Source organism: Struthio camelus, chromosome 5 (genome assembly GCF_040807025.1).
Source record: "Struthio camelus isolate bStrCam1 chromosome 5, bStrCam1.hap1, whole genome shotgun sequence".
NCBI classification, from domain to species: domain Eukaryota; kingdom Metazoa; phylum Chordata; class Aves; order Struthioniformes; family Struthionidae; genus Struthio; species Struthio camelus.
The window spans coordinates 55,567,054-55,582,531 of NC_090946.1; the positions used below are offsets into that span (position 1 = coordinate 55,567,054).

Genomic DNA, 15,478 nt, shown 5'->3' on the forward strand with positions numbered 1-15,478 from the left:
AATGTTTAAAAATCCAAAGGAACAATCTCCTTGGCAACCAGGGCTCATTCCTGGACAGCTGCATATATCAAATCGGGATGCCATCAACTGCTAAAGAGTTTTCACTATCTATACTGCAGTTGTGCCCCAGAAGACTTTGTATATGATATTATACGTACCACTGGCCTCATTCCTAGTATGTTACAGAGAGGTAGTATTACAGAGAGGAAGAGATTAAAATTAGTAATTTCTAGCCAATTTCATCTGATCATGACTCTCCTTAATCCAACTTTACCTCCCCTTCTGCTAGAAGGCACAAAGAATAGTTTCTCAGGGTCAGATGGGAGACAGATATGCTAAAATAGGAACTCATGCAGAGGCACATTCTGGCAAGACAGCATGAGGGCAAGTAGAAATTTCCCATATAACCTCAGGACAGAATTATATTTCATCATGGAAAGTTAGTTCAGCAAGTGCAGAAAAAATAACTTTTTCTTCTCAACTTTCTTTTTGATTCATTTACATGAAAATACTCATTCTGAGAGTTTCCAGGGTTAATGAATAATTACAGCCACATTGACATTACAATTCTGATTTACTTGTATTTCGACTTAATGATTAGTTCACTGAAGTTTTATACTTATGAGGGAGTAAAGTTGTAAAGGCATAATACATATCTTCCCCTCATGTTAGTTTTTCCTCCAATTCTTTTAGTCCCAATGTATCGAAAACACCTCCCACTTGCAATTCGTTAGTCTGCAGTTGTGCTCTGTCTCTGTCCACCCTTTCTCTTCCTTCTCCTCCACCTTTAAGTCTGTTGCCCATTGCTTTAGGGAACCTTGCCTACATCTCACCAACAACACTCCTGTCCAGAAGGAGTCCTCTAGCTGTATGCTCTTATAACAACAGAAAGCCCCCAACACTACCAAGAATTAAGTGTATTTTACTGGTTAGCCTATAAAATTCAGTCTTATACATTTACAAGATTCTAATAGGTTAAAAAAAGTCCTTAAACCACAAATCTCCACTTTCACTTTCTGGATCCCATCTGGAAAGTTGCAAATATGCTGTGCATGGAAATACAGCATACCTTAGACACGACAAGAGAGAGCTACAATCTTAAGAAAAGCATCCTGTACATAGAATACAGCCAACTAGATTTCATCTTTGAGTTTTTGCACTTTGGTTAATATACTGACTGACCTTCAAACAGAAACCTTGTGACTCTATAAATAACAAACTCTTGCAAGGTATTCAGCCTTCATCCTGATAGTTAATATGCTGTACTGTACACCTGGTAAGAAGTTTTGGCACAAATGCTTTCTTTTGGGCAACCTGGCAAGGTTGGCTGGCGTTCAATTCATTGTTTGTCACTGTTTCAATAAGGAGTTTTGTAAAAAGCTAAAAAGGAGCTGAAAACTACTTCAAAGAACTTGAATGAAATTTGGGCACCCTGTTCTTTTAGGATCATTTGAAATATCCTATCCTTTGAGTTGTGTTGGTCCTGAAAGCCATTTTGGATAACAGGGGTATTCATATAATGGAGAAATAAGAGGAAGGGCTGTCACAGCTAGCTAATCATCATCCACTACCTAAAGCACGTTGATGATAAAAAGTTTGATTACTTCTCAAATTATAAGCTGTACATCTGGGCACAGAAGGCTTTCCAAGAAAGAATATAATCACTGTAAGGACAAAAGGTAGGGAAAATGACAAAGCTCCATGTGTAAAAACAAAAAAAAGGGAAAGTGAGAGTGAGAGAGAGAGAGACAGTAAAAATGCAGAAAATCAAAAGAGCAAAGCGCACTCTGATCCAGTGGATAGCTTTTCCTTCACTCCAACTGTCAGCCCCCCATAAACATTATAACACTTTCTATTCTTCACTAGAGCTTTTTAAGTCTTCTGGTAATGTTCAAGATTCTTGGGTGCATCATGAAGCTGTTTTGAGAAGAGACTATCTGTTTGAGAACAGACCTAGAACAGCAGGGCTCTAACTAAGACTTCTTCTATGATAGAATTGCAAAAATCTGTAAACTTATTTCATTTTTCAAAATATCATTGGTTGTGCTAATGCTACATCAGATTAATAGCAATGGAAAGGATAATAGCAAAAAAGTCCACTTCATATCATCATGATTTGGGACACATCAGAAGAAAGAAGCAAGCCAGGACTTTTCAGAAGCATGGATAATAAGTTTGACTGCAAAAACACAACTTGTTTATAACCATTTGCCTTATCTAAGATAGGATAATTAACTATTTGATAGGATAATTAACTATTTGTGACTATATGATAACAGCTCATTGTGAAAGCTAATTCCTTTCTGCAGGTGCTCCAAGATCTTCACTGTGTTTTTAAAACAGTGGTAAGCCCAGGTAAGATTTAGTTCCTAATAGGCTGTCTATGTGTCCAAAGAAAGCTACTGTCAAACTTCCGGCCAACCATCCTGCAGGGCCAAATATAATTTTATAGTGAATTACAACCTTGTGCAAAATCTATTATTTGGAAAACCAAACCAAATTACAGTTCTTCAGGATTCAAAACTGTATATTGTTTTTTACATCTATATATATATTAACGCAAAACAGGCATACTGTAAAACATACTATACAATACTACATTGCTTCTTCAAACATTTTTTTTAATGATAGCTAAATTATATCATTATCATGACCCAGCATCTATGACAATGAATTTAAAAATTTATGTAGAAAGATTTTTTTATGGCAAGTCAAACTAAAATTATTTTTGTCTTTTTCCTTTCTCACTCATCATAAATAAAAGCTTTAGATTAGTTGTATAATATGGTAGACAGATGCTACGTAATCACTTACTAATACATTGAAAAAGCAAGAGATTGCTCTAAATTTTGCTTTTATGATAGCAAACATTGGCACAGCACTAACTTCTAACAGTTCCAGAATGAATTGCAAATATAGCATGACGTTTTACGTAACTCAAAATGTTCACTCTTAATCTCTTCCCCTCTCCCCCCCACCCACAAGTATTTTTACTTTGAAGAATGTACTGATTTAGCAGAATTTGAAAGCAGAAGGTTTAAAAAAGTGATAAAGGGGGTGCAGAAATTAGCAGAGGTGGCACTACCTGAAAGCTCATCAGAAAGGGGAGTGAGAACAATATCAGGCAAGAAGGGTTTGGAAGTATGGATCAGAACAGGAGCACTTTTAGCACTGCGTATATAGGCCGATGGCAGAGCACATTCACCAATGGATCGGCTTCTCATGGCTTTAAAAAGGAAAAGAAAGAAGTGGGGAAGGAAAAAAGAAGAGTGACTATAATGAAAGGCTTGTGTCACAGAAAAAGCAGCAACAGAGAAAACAAAGATAAAAAGGAAGAAAATTTAAAAATTAAAACATTTCAGCACGGCAGATTTTGGCAGAGCTGTAAGAAAGAAAAAAATCAGTGTACACATAAGACATTTTGAGTTTTTAACTTTTATGTAAAGCAGCAGCAATGCCTTTATTACGACTATTACAAAGATTTTGCATTAAAGATCAATAAACTAATCAACACTCTTTTTTCCATTGCATCAGGGGTTGAAAAATCACAGTTAAAAACCACTCCACAAGTGCTCAGAACTTGAAATTTTGTAACTGAAAACACAACATACACTATATTTATATTTTTCTAGTTTTCTTTGATACTCCTGAACAAGTACCTCTGAACTTTACACATGCCCATAACCTTGAAATCAAGATTTTCCAAAAGAGATTCAAAAGCACTGCAAAAATAATGAATTCTGCCTGTAGAAATTCGCAATACAACTCAGTATACTTTCACACAAAAATGAAGTGACTGAAGTGAAATAGTTTGTCAACAAAAAGTGTCAAACTGACTGTTTATTACCCTCACGTTCTGGATTTTAATGGATATTGGATAAATCTTGCTAAGTTAATTCACCTTTTCATACCTCTTGCCAACAGTCCTTCCTACGGAAGGAAAACCTTACATAAGAATTTTGGCATCAGCATCAAGGTTATATTTGCAGCTTTTCCAGTAGGTTAAAGTGAATCCTTGTATATTATGTGTTTTCCTCTCTTAGAGTATCAACAAGCATAGGTACTGCATTCCATCTCAAAGAACAGCTAAAGCTCTTCAAAAAATAAAAGCCATAGTTTCAAGCAGCTTCCTTTCTAAATTGTTGTGAATTTGATAATTATTTTAAAATAGTCACTGACAAACTTTTTTAATGGAAATGTCAGCACATTACGTAAACATTGTCAGCACTGTATTCAATCGGTCTTTGAATTTTGTTGTATGCATATTTTCCATACGACATGGAATATATACTTAGAATCTAAGTGTGGCTGACCTGATGGGAATCAGAAGTACACAAACAGAATAAAAGTTAAGCACAGTCACACTTGTAAATTCAGTCTAAGAACTGTCTCTAGCACACCAACATGCAGAAAACTTGGGGAGCCAATGTACGTAGAGCAGAAAACACATTTGACAAATGCAGCACAACTTAAGCAGAGTCTTAACATCAGTTAGAAAAAAACAGTTGGGAAAGACAGGTATTTTAAGACTGAAGCCATTCTCTATTCAACTTAGTTCATATGAACGAAATCAACTTAATTTTGCTGCCAAAATGGCAAGTATGTGCAAGGCTTTAACTTCTCTTTCTTTAAGAGATACAATATTAAAAATACAGGATAAAATAATAGATAGATGCATTACAGGCACCATTGTGTATCTTAAAAATGCAGGCAAGAAAAAAAACATCAGGCTACATACTAAGTAAACCAAGCTTTTAAGATTGGACGCTAGGTTGATAACAAGTCTTAAAATTAAGTGTCCCTGGCAATTTGAAATCCTTCCCACCTTATTACATTGATCCTACCAGGAGAGGTAGAACAACCTATTTAGAAATAGGAAGGAGGAAATTTTAAAGCAGCTTTTAAGGAAAAATTGTAGCTTATTATTATCGAAAGGAAAATTAATTTTGAGTGCTGTGAAAGGAAAATGATGTCACATTGAAATAAGCAGTCAAGTAGAGGTAGACTTACTGCCAGAACGTGGAATAGATATTTTGACGGTTCAAAACCTTTGTTGCTTCCCTCTGCTCTGCCAGTACATTCAGTATAGAAAAATAAAAATAAAACCCATAATTTGCCTTGCATAGGGAATGTGTGAAATTGGAAAGAGGAAATAGAGGCAATATAGACAGACTACCATACTTGATGTTGGTTTTTAGTTTGGCCTCTTTCACCCTGATGTATTGTTTGGGCCTCAACTGTCTTACAATAAATCACCTTTCACTGTTCTTGTCTATAGACAAAAGCAGAACTACGGATCAGTAAATTCGGTCTGATATAATACCTTTATAGGGCGAGAATCTGCTGCCTAAGCTACAAATTCCACATCTAGTCCAATATAAGATTTTTCAACCCATATGCATACCATATTTAAAGGCCCTTTTCCAAAAATTACTTTACATAAGTTTAGGCTAAAAATGTACACGTTGCGCATCACAAAAGCTGTGATTTTTATTTGAGTAAAACACACACAAACTTGGTGCGCAGTAAATGTGTGCAGGCATGAGGATGGCTCAAAAAGAGAGGTGCACAGATGTACACAAAATGTGTACAACAAAACATAGATGAAAAAGAAACTCCAGCTCTTTCTTACAATAAAATATTCAACATGCATACACTCCATAGTCAGACATAAGGAGTATATTACTCACAATCAAACAAAATATATTGCATATCAAATATCATGCAACACATCTGAGGTCTGACTCAATTCCAAACTGAGCTTGTGGAGTTAACGTTAAACCGAAGGGGAGGATCGGACTAGCAAAATATACAGAAGATTTTACTTATTGTGACTATAAGTCAGTTTTTGTTATATGACCCTGTTTTAACTGGCACAGATTAGGAAGCACCTGAACAGTTCTCGTAGCAAACCTGAGAGACAATAGCAAGCAACTGTTTGCAGACAGTTAAGACACGTGTACATACGCTTCATTAACATCTTAAAAACAGAAGAGTTTAGGATTCTGCCTCTGGCAACTTCTTTTGGGCTTTTCACCTTTTAAAACCACTCTAGTAATGCTGAGATGCTTGTCCGCAGATGGTATTCTATCATACGAATTGAGCTGAAATTTTAACTGGTTACAGTAATACAAACTTTGCTTGTTAATATCAAATACGTAACATAATTGGAAGAAAGGAACAAAAACAAGGAAAAGTACAACAAAACTAAAATCAGATTGGTTTGCTGCTAACCAGGTCAACATACAGCTTGACAAAGAAAAATTTCAGTGATTTAGGGCTAAAGTCATATAAATAGCAATAGTAGCAAAACAAAGCCATTTATAAATTGACCAAAGAGCAGTACCTTCTGACAGAATATCTGAATATACTTTGAGAAGAAGAAATTTTAACAGGAGCTTTACCTTATTAACACAATGAAGATTTAAAACAAAAACTTTGCAACAGTTAGCTACAGACTACGAACAGAGAAGCAAAATCTACATTTAAAGTATCTTGTGATCCATAAGAAAAACTGTTCAGTCAAACTACAAGCTGTCAGCATGAGATACAGCAAAAGCAGCGTAGCACTTGCGTGCATGAAAAAGCCAGACGTTTTGGGAGTAGTAGTTTCATTTTCTCCTGTGTCTGTATTGCTTCTAGCACAATCAAGTCTCCCACCTCCACAAAAGTCTTTAGATGATACTAGTAAACAAATTTAAAAAATGGAACAACAGCATTTCAAAGTATAATCAAATATAAATCTTGACTAAATAACCTCTGTGACTGAAAAAAATCTAAATTAATTGCAAAGATTTTTGGAAAGGGAAAGAAAATGTTAATTTCTGAAAAGCTAACATAATTAACACGTTGAACAGCAAATATGCATTCCTGGTTTCTAAAACTGTGTCAGAATGTACCTGCTTCCAGGAAGTATCAGTGAAGCAGCAACACACAATGAGTGAAGCCAACACTATTACAGAGATAATGAAAAAGCAAGAGACGTTCCTTAGAAATTTGATTTTTTTACACAGAAAAGTAAAATCACTGTAATTTTCCTCTGCTGACTGGATAGCACTGAGATCATCTGAAGAGACAACAGAGTAAGGAAATTTGCAGTCCAGTTCATGTTAAAATAGCCTGAGCAAATTAGATGAATGTTAATGAGTCTTCTTTTGAGCAATCCACCTAGAACAGTCTTGCATCACTAATTTCTAACATAGGAAAGAGTATCTGCAAGTAAGGAAGCTGAAAAATACATCACTTCAGAAATGGAGATCTGTGCACATCTGTGCCCATCTTTCATTTAAGCAAGTTCCAGGATATAGTCAAAGACAGCACATTTTATGAACTATGCAGATATTTCTCTCACTTTTCTTTGCGTAACGGGAGAATATACTATAAATTTTGTGCAAAATGTATGAAAATATGCATGTAAAAAGCCACCTATTAGCTATCTATCCATACCACTACTCAGACAAACTATTCCAGCTTTTTTCTCAGTCATACACATACAGCTGCACTATTTTTCTAATTCAGCTGAAGCATGAGCATGTGATCAAACTCATAAAGAATTAATACACTGGTTGCATTACTTCTATTTGTACAAAGTCTCAGTTTAGTAACCGTAGGCTATTCAGCTATCCTCAAAGCACATAAGACTGCACAAGGTACACCCACATATCTTACTAAGTATTACAGAGAGTAAACTTTTGTGGAAAGTAGTTATCCATGCAGCTCCAAAACAGTTAGGAATTCCCTCCCTTTTTCAAATGTCACTTGTATCATCTTTTACGGATACATACCAACTGTTTTCTGCCGTACTATGCTCCTTGCCTTTTCTGTTCCTGGAGAACCAGTGGTTGTAGCGCTGCGCTGTCTCATTGGTGCCTGCCCAGGCTGATCACGGCTCCAGCCTCTAGAAAAGGACTTATCAACAGACGATTTTTGGAATTCATGCCCAACCCCTGAAAAAATAGAATTGCAATGCTATTTCAGAGGATTAAGTGAATAGATATCACCAGATATTTGCAGTTATACTCTTTCAAATATCTTCTATCCAACTTTAAATCTATTATGTTATAAAAACAAGCATGATTTTAAAAGCTAAGCAATACATTATTTAAATAATCTCTATAAAACCCACTTAAACAGCATTAACTGAGGGATACTCAAACTTGTTCAGAGGCATTGGTGTTTCTGAACTTTGGTGCTTAACCAACCGTGATTTTCTTTTCTGACCAATCAAGTGTAAAAGACCAAGAAAACTGGGTTTACAGAGGATGTAGACTGATAAAAATATGTAACTATTGAAATTTTTCCTCTATCTCAATCTTTGTTGTTCCTATTAGACAAGACGCACAAAATCATACGTCATTAATACTGGAGGGTTTTCTTTTTTTTGACAAAAATGTTGTGGCATTTCAGGAACATAAAATAAAGATGATGAAACATTTCAACATGAAATGCAAAAGAAAAAAATGGGATGATGAGCCCAGAGAATAAGGCTTTTTGGAAATTCACAAAAATACCACTACACTAAGATTAAGAAAACAAAAAATTCAAAATTGACATTTATAGCAAAGTAAATAAAGTTCACATGAGAAGCTATCAAAAAACAACCGTATGTAAAAAAAAACTCCAGTGAACTAAAGAATATTTGCAATATATTTCCTTACTCACACTAAACTGACTAATATAATCCACATTTACACTTGGTAAAGAATCACAATGATTAAAAGGGCGTCTTCTTGGAAAGTGAGCCCTAAAACAACACGTTCATTATTATTAGCAAATGTGCAGGGCTAAGGAAGTTGGGCATAATCTGCATGTGATTTATTACTTCCAAAATCCATATTAGTTAACTATGCAACTCATATTTAATCATAGAAGACTTTACTGAAACTCTCTGAATGCTAGTTACTTACATAAACTCCTGTCATATGGCTCTGTATTGGTGATTTTGCTTTCATGAGTACACTTAAATTTAACAGAATGTTTTCTTAAAGCCTATATTCAAATAGGTATACACATTCTTATCCTAGCTTTGACTTTTTTTGTTTTTTTTTTACTCTCAGTCTTTTGCAAGAAAAATAAGAAAGCTCTATAGTAGGAAAAAAAAGAAAAATGCATGATCTGGAACAACCCCTCTGGGCCAATTAAAGAGAAAGGTATGTTTGTTCAGTCATCACACAGCAGAAGAACAAAATGAAAGTGTGAAGTCCTCTGCCCAAGAAGAGGAACTTGGAAGCATGTGAAACGTGTTTAGCAAAAAGAGCATACAGGAATGTCCTTAAGAGAGGGAAATAAACATCTACATTGATTATTTCTCACTGACAAACCCTAAGGTACTAGTAGGAAGTGCCTTTGCTTAGGTTTGAATGGAGAATCACATCAAGCAGAATACAGAGACTAAAAAGTAGACTAAATACTGTATTTTTTTCCATCTTTACTACTTATCTGATATATAATCCTGCTTCCTAGTGTTAGATCTCAAAGCACTTTTTAAAGGAGAACAGTATCATTAACCATGATTTACAGATGGGGAAACAGAGAAGTGATTGGTCATTGTCGCATGCAGAAAATCAGTCTGACCTCAGAATAGAATCCAAGTTTTGCAAAACTCAGTCCAGCACTCTACACAGGAGGACAGACTTCCTGTCCCTTAACACTTCCAGGATTGTAACAGTACAAGCAAACAGCCCCCTTCTCTGCCCCCACATTATGTCTTTTATAATATTTCCTGCATTGTATAGGAATTTGTTTAAAAATTGGTACCATTCATATGCATTATGAAAAATATCCTTTCTCTTAAACAGTCAGACAAGGTCACTTTGAAAAAAACAGTCTTTGGCAAGGCTTAACAATGAATTAGCGCTCAAACAAAACTGTGCACACCTGATCTTTCATCAACATTCATGGAATTTCAGGATTAATATTTCAATTATGTTCACAATACCTACTTGTTATCTATCTAATTTTTACCAGATATGTAACTTTGTTACTTTCAGGAAGGTAGGATTGGGACTCAACTATTTAATTGCTTTGATAAAAGGAGAAAGGCATAATCTACTATAGTGTACAATTTTAGGCTTAATTCTACAAATCTTTAAGGATTAAATTCTGTATGTGCCTAACTATCTGCAGGACTAAATTCCCACGCTAGGGGTTTTTGGAGGTTCTAACAAGCAGCCTTATCCTAAAGAAGCTAGGTTATTTCAGGCAACAGAGACGCCTAATTTAGGTACACTTAAAAAGGCTGGACCCACTTCTGCCATGACAAGCATCTCATTTCCCCATCTCAAATTCAAATGATGCATATACAGTATTGTCTTACCTTTGCCTTTGTGTTTTTTCTGCTTCTGCTCACTTAATTTATCCAACGGCAGGTCACTGAGGTCCAGGCTATACAAGTTTCTAGCTAATACTTTAGTTAGTGTCTCCATTGTCAGTGACCACTCAGTGGCCAGCTCTTCCCAATATGTCAGTGATGACATTACAGACAGCAAGTCATCCCAAAGTTCTCGAGAGATGTACACATTTAGATTCGCTTTGATCCAAGCTACTATAAGAGTCTAAAAGAATAAAGTGATAAAAGTTGGCTTCTTATCTTAAGATCACAACATTCATATGTTACTGCTTAAAAAGAAGCTTCTAACTGCCACAGAAATTTTGTTGTAGTCCTAACAATCCTTTCCTCACCAGTATACATTGACCTTTCATGAATTATGAAGTGTTATGCAAACATGGGATTCTGACCTGGATACCAGAACAAACTGGTTTGATTCATAAGAAATCTTATCATATCTTAAAAGGATTGCCAAACTGTTTTGTAACAGTGTTCTCAATTAGTTGTGATTGCCTTTATATCTTATTTTCCCCCTATTAAAGAATCTGGAGACTTTACAGGTCCCATTTACAGACAAGGCATCACAACAGCACTCTGCAACTATTAACTTTGAAAAGATCTGCTATTGCTCATTGCAAGGAGTAATGTATCAGCTGGTTAAGCCAGGATGACATAGAAGATTTGGCGCTGATTTGAGCTAACAAATTTTATTTTGCAAGGGATGTTAGCTAAAACTGCATACATTGTCAATTATCCCAGCTCAGCTAATGGGCAGCAGTTTTTAGATTTCATAGTATCCTGAAAACAGTTGCCAGAGTGTCACTAAAAATAGCTCAGAAATTATCAAATGTAACCACCTCTTTAATCCACAGCATTCATATTATCTGAGTAACATGATCAATAATTTGAAATGATAAGCTAGTCAACAGCTTTTGCTGCATCTAGTCTCATGGTCAAAATTAAATTGAATTAATTAAAGTGAATTCATGCTTAATTGCCTGGAAAAGAGGTCCTGCAAGTCTTCCTGCTAAGGTGGAGTTTTTCCTTCCTTGATACTGCAAGAAAGTTTGGGGTGGTATTTTCAGCACAGATTCTGTAACCCTGAGCAACACAAGTAGCATCTGTTCCCTGCAAAATAATATCAGATTCTCAGTTACCATTTTGTTATACATCTGTATATCGCAAGATACTTTTAAAGATAATAACTAAGCTTGATTCACCCAAACACATTTCAAACAGGACATAGTGATTACCAGCAGCCTAACTTGGTGGTTGTTGTAAAAACAGTTACCCCATCCCTTCTTTTCACACTTGAATGAGGAATACCTGTTGCCCTGTAGCATGTCACTCAAGTGCCCATCACTTTCAATGGCCTGAAATTTCAGGCAAAGCTTTGCTCACAGTTATATTTGTGATCTGAGCTTATACTTCTTTTCTGTATGAATGAGAGTTTTTGCCAATGTTACATTATTGTAAACACACTTCATCAGGTTTTTTTTATATAGCATAGAAACTCTGTCATCACAATCTGGAGATACTTTAAAGTGATAGGAAACTGGGGAGGAAATTGCTAATCTAGTGGAATCTGCTTCCTATTATTACTCCCAAATTTCCCATGACATGTAATGCAAGATCTACTTCACCAGAGTTCAGGAGATATTAGTGAGAGACTAAATTCTAGTCAAGTTAAAATGGAATAAATGAGCCATCTGAAATCCCCTTGCTACTGCTTCCTTGCAATGGATTATGGTGACAATATATTATCTCATCAGAGATGCAGCTATTCAAAGGAGAGGGAGAAATATACGCACATCTTTGAGTGTGAGTTCCTTGGCTCTGCTATGCATCTTAAACACCGGAAAGGAACAAACCAGTTAAACAGTACACTGACTCTTGTACAAAAATGTCTAAAGCCAGAGTAAATCAGATCAAGAACAACCTGCATCTCATTATAATTTTTATCCAGGCTTATCTGAGGATTTTTTGTCTTTTTTTAAATAAGGCTAAGAAGTTTCATATACGCTTCATCTATTTAGTGCTTTGACACATGAGCAAAATGCCCTGGAAAAAAGTAATCCGTTGCTCCTTGATAGTAGTCTGCATACTCTAGCTTCCATTTTCACTGAGGGCTAAGCTACCTCAAATTAGCTAGTGTTTGCTACTGGTTTTAGCAGAGCGGCTAGTTGCTTTCCCTGTGGTAAATTGTGATGTTAAAATCCATATATTTATTACTTTACAGAAACTAATTCACATAGCCAATGACATCCTATTGGGTTTACAACAAACTAAATTTTCTCATTTGTCTCTGTGAACTAATAATCTAAGATAAAAGCATTAGCATTTTTACCAAGTCTTCTTGTCCATAGTCACTTGCACTACCATGTGACGGTAGATATTAAGAATGCGTTTACACATATCAGTGTGCTCATCCAGAAGAGTTTTAATTTCATTTGCAGGTTCAAGGAAGAAAATGTTTGAAGAGTTTATTATAAAAACCTGTAGGTCACAAAGAATGAATGTTATGAGCTTGAAGCACACTGATGTTCTCAGCAATTCAGTTGATAGTAACCAGGAAAGAGAAAATCTGTGATTAACAGAAAAGGCTGCTTATACACTCATTAGCATACATTTAAATATAAGTTAGCTTGCTTTGATGATAAAGCACCAACAATATTGGTTAATTTCTTCAGCTTTTCTATAAAACAAATTTGTATACATTCCCCTCCTAGATAAACGGTACAGCAAATTACTCAAGATAGTTATTTAATACGAAGGACGAAAATGTTCCAACGAAGAAGTCTACTGCATGAAAGTTCTGCCTGTGAGCCAGTAACCAGTTCAGCACAATATATGGTTATGCTATTTGAAATAATCACGGTACACAGTATGTCTGGTCATGACAGCGACTGTATTATGTTCTGGGAGTCTGAAGCATTCATCCCATTGTGATCAGCAAGGTTTAAAAAAAGTAGGGAATAGAGGATACCTTCTCCAAAGCAGTTGCCCTCTTACCTAGCAGCATGCTTACAATAAGCATGGATTTTATAATAGCTGCAGGTAGTGCTTCAAATCAGGCATGGCCTATCCTCTTGATTCTATGAACCATATACCAAAATCTTAATAATATGAACTAAAAAACATGTCAAATACCTCAGCAAGCTGATGAGAGGAGGAGGCAATACTGGCCTCAGGAACTCTTGCCTTTCTGATTCCTTTCACAGCCAAGGATTTGGAATGCCAGGTAGCCCATACCCACCACTACTACAAATCTACCATCGCCCTGTGATACACTCCTATCACAACAGCTGAACAAGAGTTCCTGTAAGCTAATTGTAGCTTGCAAGCCACAACATAGCCATGACATTAACTCTCTCATAGGTATTTTATGTGATTCTTACACATGTGATTCTTACATTCATACAAGTGATTCTTCTACAGAGAAGGTAAGCAAGTGATTTTCTTACGGTTATCAAAAGTTTCTGTAAGCTGCAGTAAAACTTCCGACGAATGTCACTTATCCATCCTCCTAGGAAAGAATGCACCACCAACCACCATACACTAGAAAAGCTACTAGGACAAACTGCGCTGTCAGGTTTGACTGGTCACAAATCTACTTCCTAGGTATTTACATTAGCAGGCCTGCCAAAGCGCATGATGGAGTTAAGGCAATTCAAACCTATAAGCCTGTATCCAAAAGGATACTGCTGTCTTAATATACGCAGAAGAAATGTATGAAAAATGCAGTCAAGGCAATTCTTAGTAATACTACCTGTCCTCTGTTACCTTTGCAATAAAATTATACTCCAAATTCTTCCAACATTCTCTTTTCAGTTGTCCTCAAAAGATAATGAATGGAGGATACATATAAGAATACTAGGCTGCCAAAAAAATAGAATGCTTTTTTCACATGCTATGCTTTATCAAATATTAATTTTTTGATCCCATAGTCAATATGGTATTCAATATAAGGGGGACATTTTCCTAGGTACTCAAAGCCACATGTCACAAAAGTGACTCATTTCAGCAGCTTGAAATCTTTTTCTACAAGATTTGACTTGCAGTCCACATACACGTGAGCATATAGTCAAGCACAAGTCTAACTTTGTTAGCTCAATACAAAAACAAAGAAGAATCACTAAGTACTATGACTATAGCCTTTATTCATTTTTGTATGTGCAAGACTCACTCTGGAGCGCAGAGTTTCAGGAAGGCTAAGGAACAGCTGGTATGCCACAGTGAGTATGTTCTGAAACAATTATTAGTTACTGGAGGAAACAGTAAGCATTATTTTAAAGCTTTTTTCCCTAAAAACGTTTAAAACAAGTTGGATCCGAGTCTGTCAGTAATATAATTGTCAATGAGTTAAATAAATGAAAACTAAAAGGCCAGAATTATAGTAAACCTTTATTACACCTTTGCAACCTCCAACAACAGGTTAACATTGACCAAACTGTTCCATTTGATATGTGGCCAAAATTCTCCGTATTTGATACAATCTTAACAAAATGTAAAGACAGCGCTATTAAATTCAATTATATAAATAGGAAAATCAAATCTTATCGTGTTTATGGCAGTTTAACTTTTCCGCATACTATATACATACTTCGTTCAATTAAAATAAACAAATCATAGCAAGACAGCACTTCTAAACACATATAAGCAATTCTGTAATCTGGATCGTTTAGATAATTATTTTTCCGTAATGTGATGCACAGCACAATGCATGTCGTGACGCAATAACGACACATTCTTTTACTGCGTTACCTGACAGTCACGTATGCATTCTCCTATTTACGATCAGTAAAGATACAGTAAACCACTGTCATTATTCTAACGTTATCTATCATCACATTTACTAAATCTAAAAAAAACTGTAAAATCTAGTGATGCTTTGGAGCAGGAGCAGGGGCTTCCCTTACAACAATACTGTATTTTATTCCACTCACTACGTTTTGATACAAAAAGCTATACTATGAAAATTAGACATCAAATCTATTTCATACCTGCAATACTGACTGCACTCCAGCTCGTACATTTTGCTCTTCAGTATCAATTTCGAACATTTTATGTGAAGTATCTTGGTAACAGCCATTTCTTGCCCAGTTTGAATTTCGAACATGACTGGAGTTCATCCCTTTTTCCTGAAAAATA

General features: G+C 35.7%; 1 protein-coding gene across 13 annotated transcripts in view; it reads right to left on the reverse strand.

Annotated features, from left to right (window-relative positions):
• The window catches only part of RALGAPA1 (Ral GTPase activating protein catalytic subunit alpha 1), a 133,423-nt gene that overhangs the window by 89,605 nt on the left and 28,340 nt on the right, over window positions 1-15,478 (reverse strand). For 7 of the 13 annotated variants that reach the window (XM_068946461.1, XM_068946460.1, XM_068946457.1 and 4 more), the window contains exons 12-17: window positions 15,331-15,468; window positions 12,675-12,823; window positions 11,326-11,455; window positions 10,316-10,553; window positions 7,785-7,946; window positions 3,086-3,226 (exon numbers count right to left, since the gene is read on the reverse strand). In XM_068946461.1, coding sequence (XP_068802562.1) covers window positions 3,086-3,226; window positions 7,785-7,946; window positions 10,316-10,553; window positions 11,326-11,455; window positions 12,675-12,823; window positions 15,331-15,468 — 958 coding nt within the window. The remainder of the gene's footprint in view (window positions 1-3,085; window positions 3,227-7,784; window positions 7,947-10,315; window positions 10,554-11,325; window positions 11,456-12,674; window positions 12,824-15,330; window positions 15,469-15,478) is intronic. The other 6 variants (XM_068946465.1, XM_068946467.1, XM_068946464.1 and 3 more) reach the window with 1 other exon arrangement.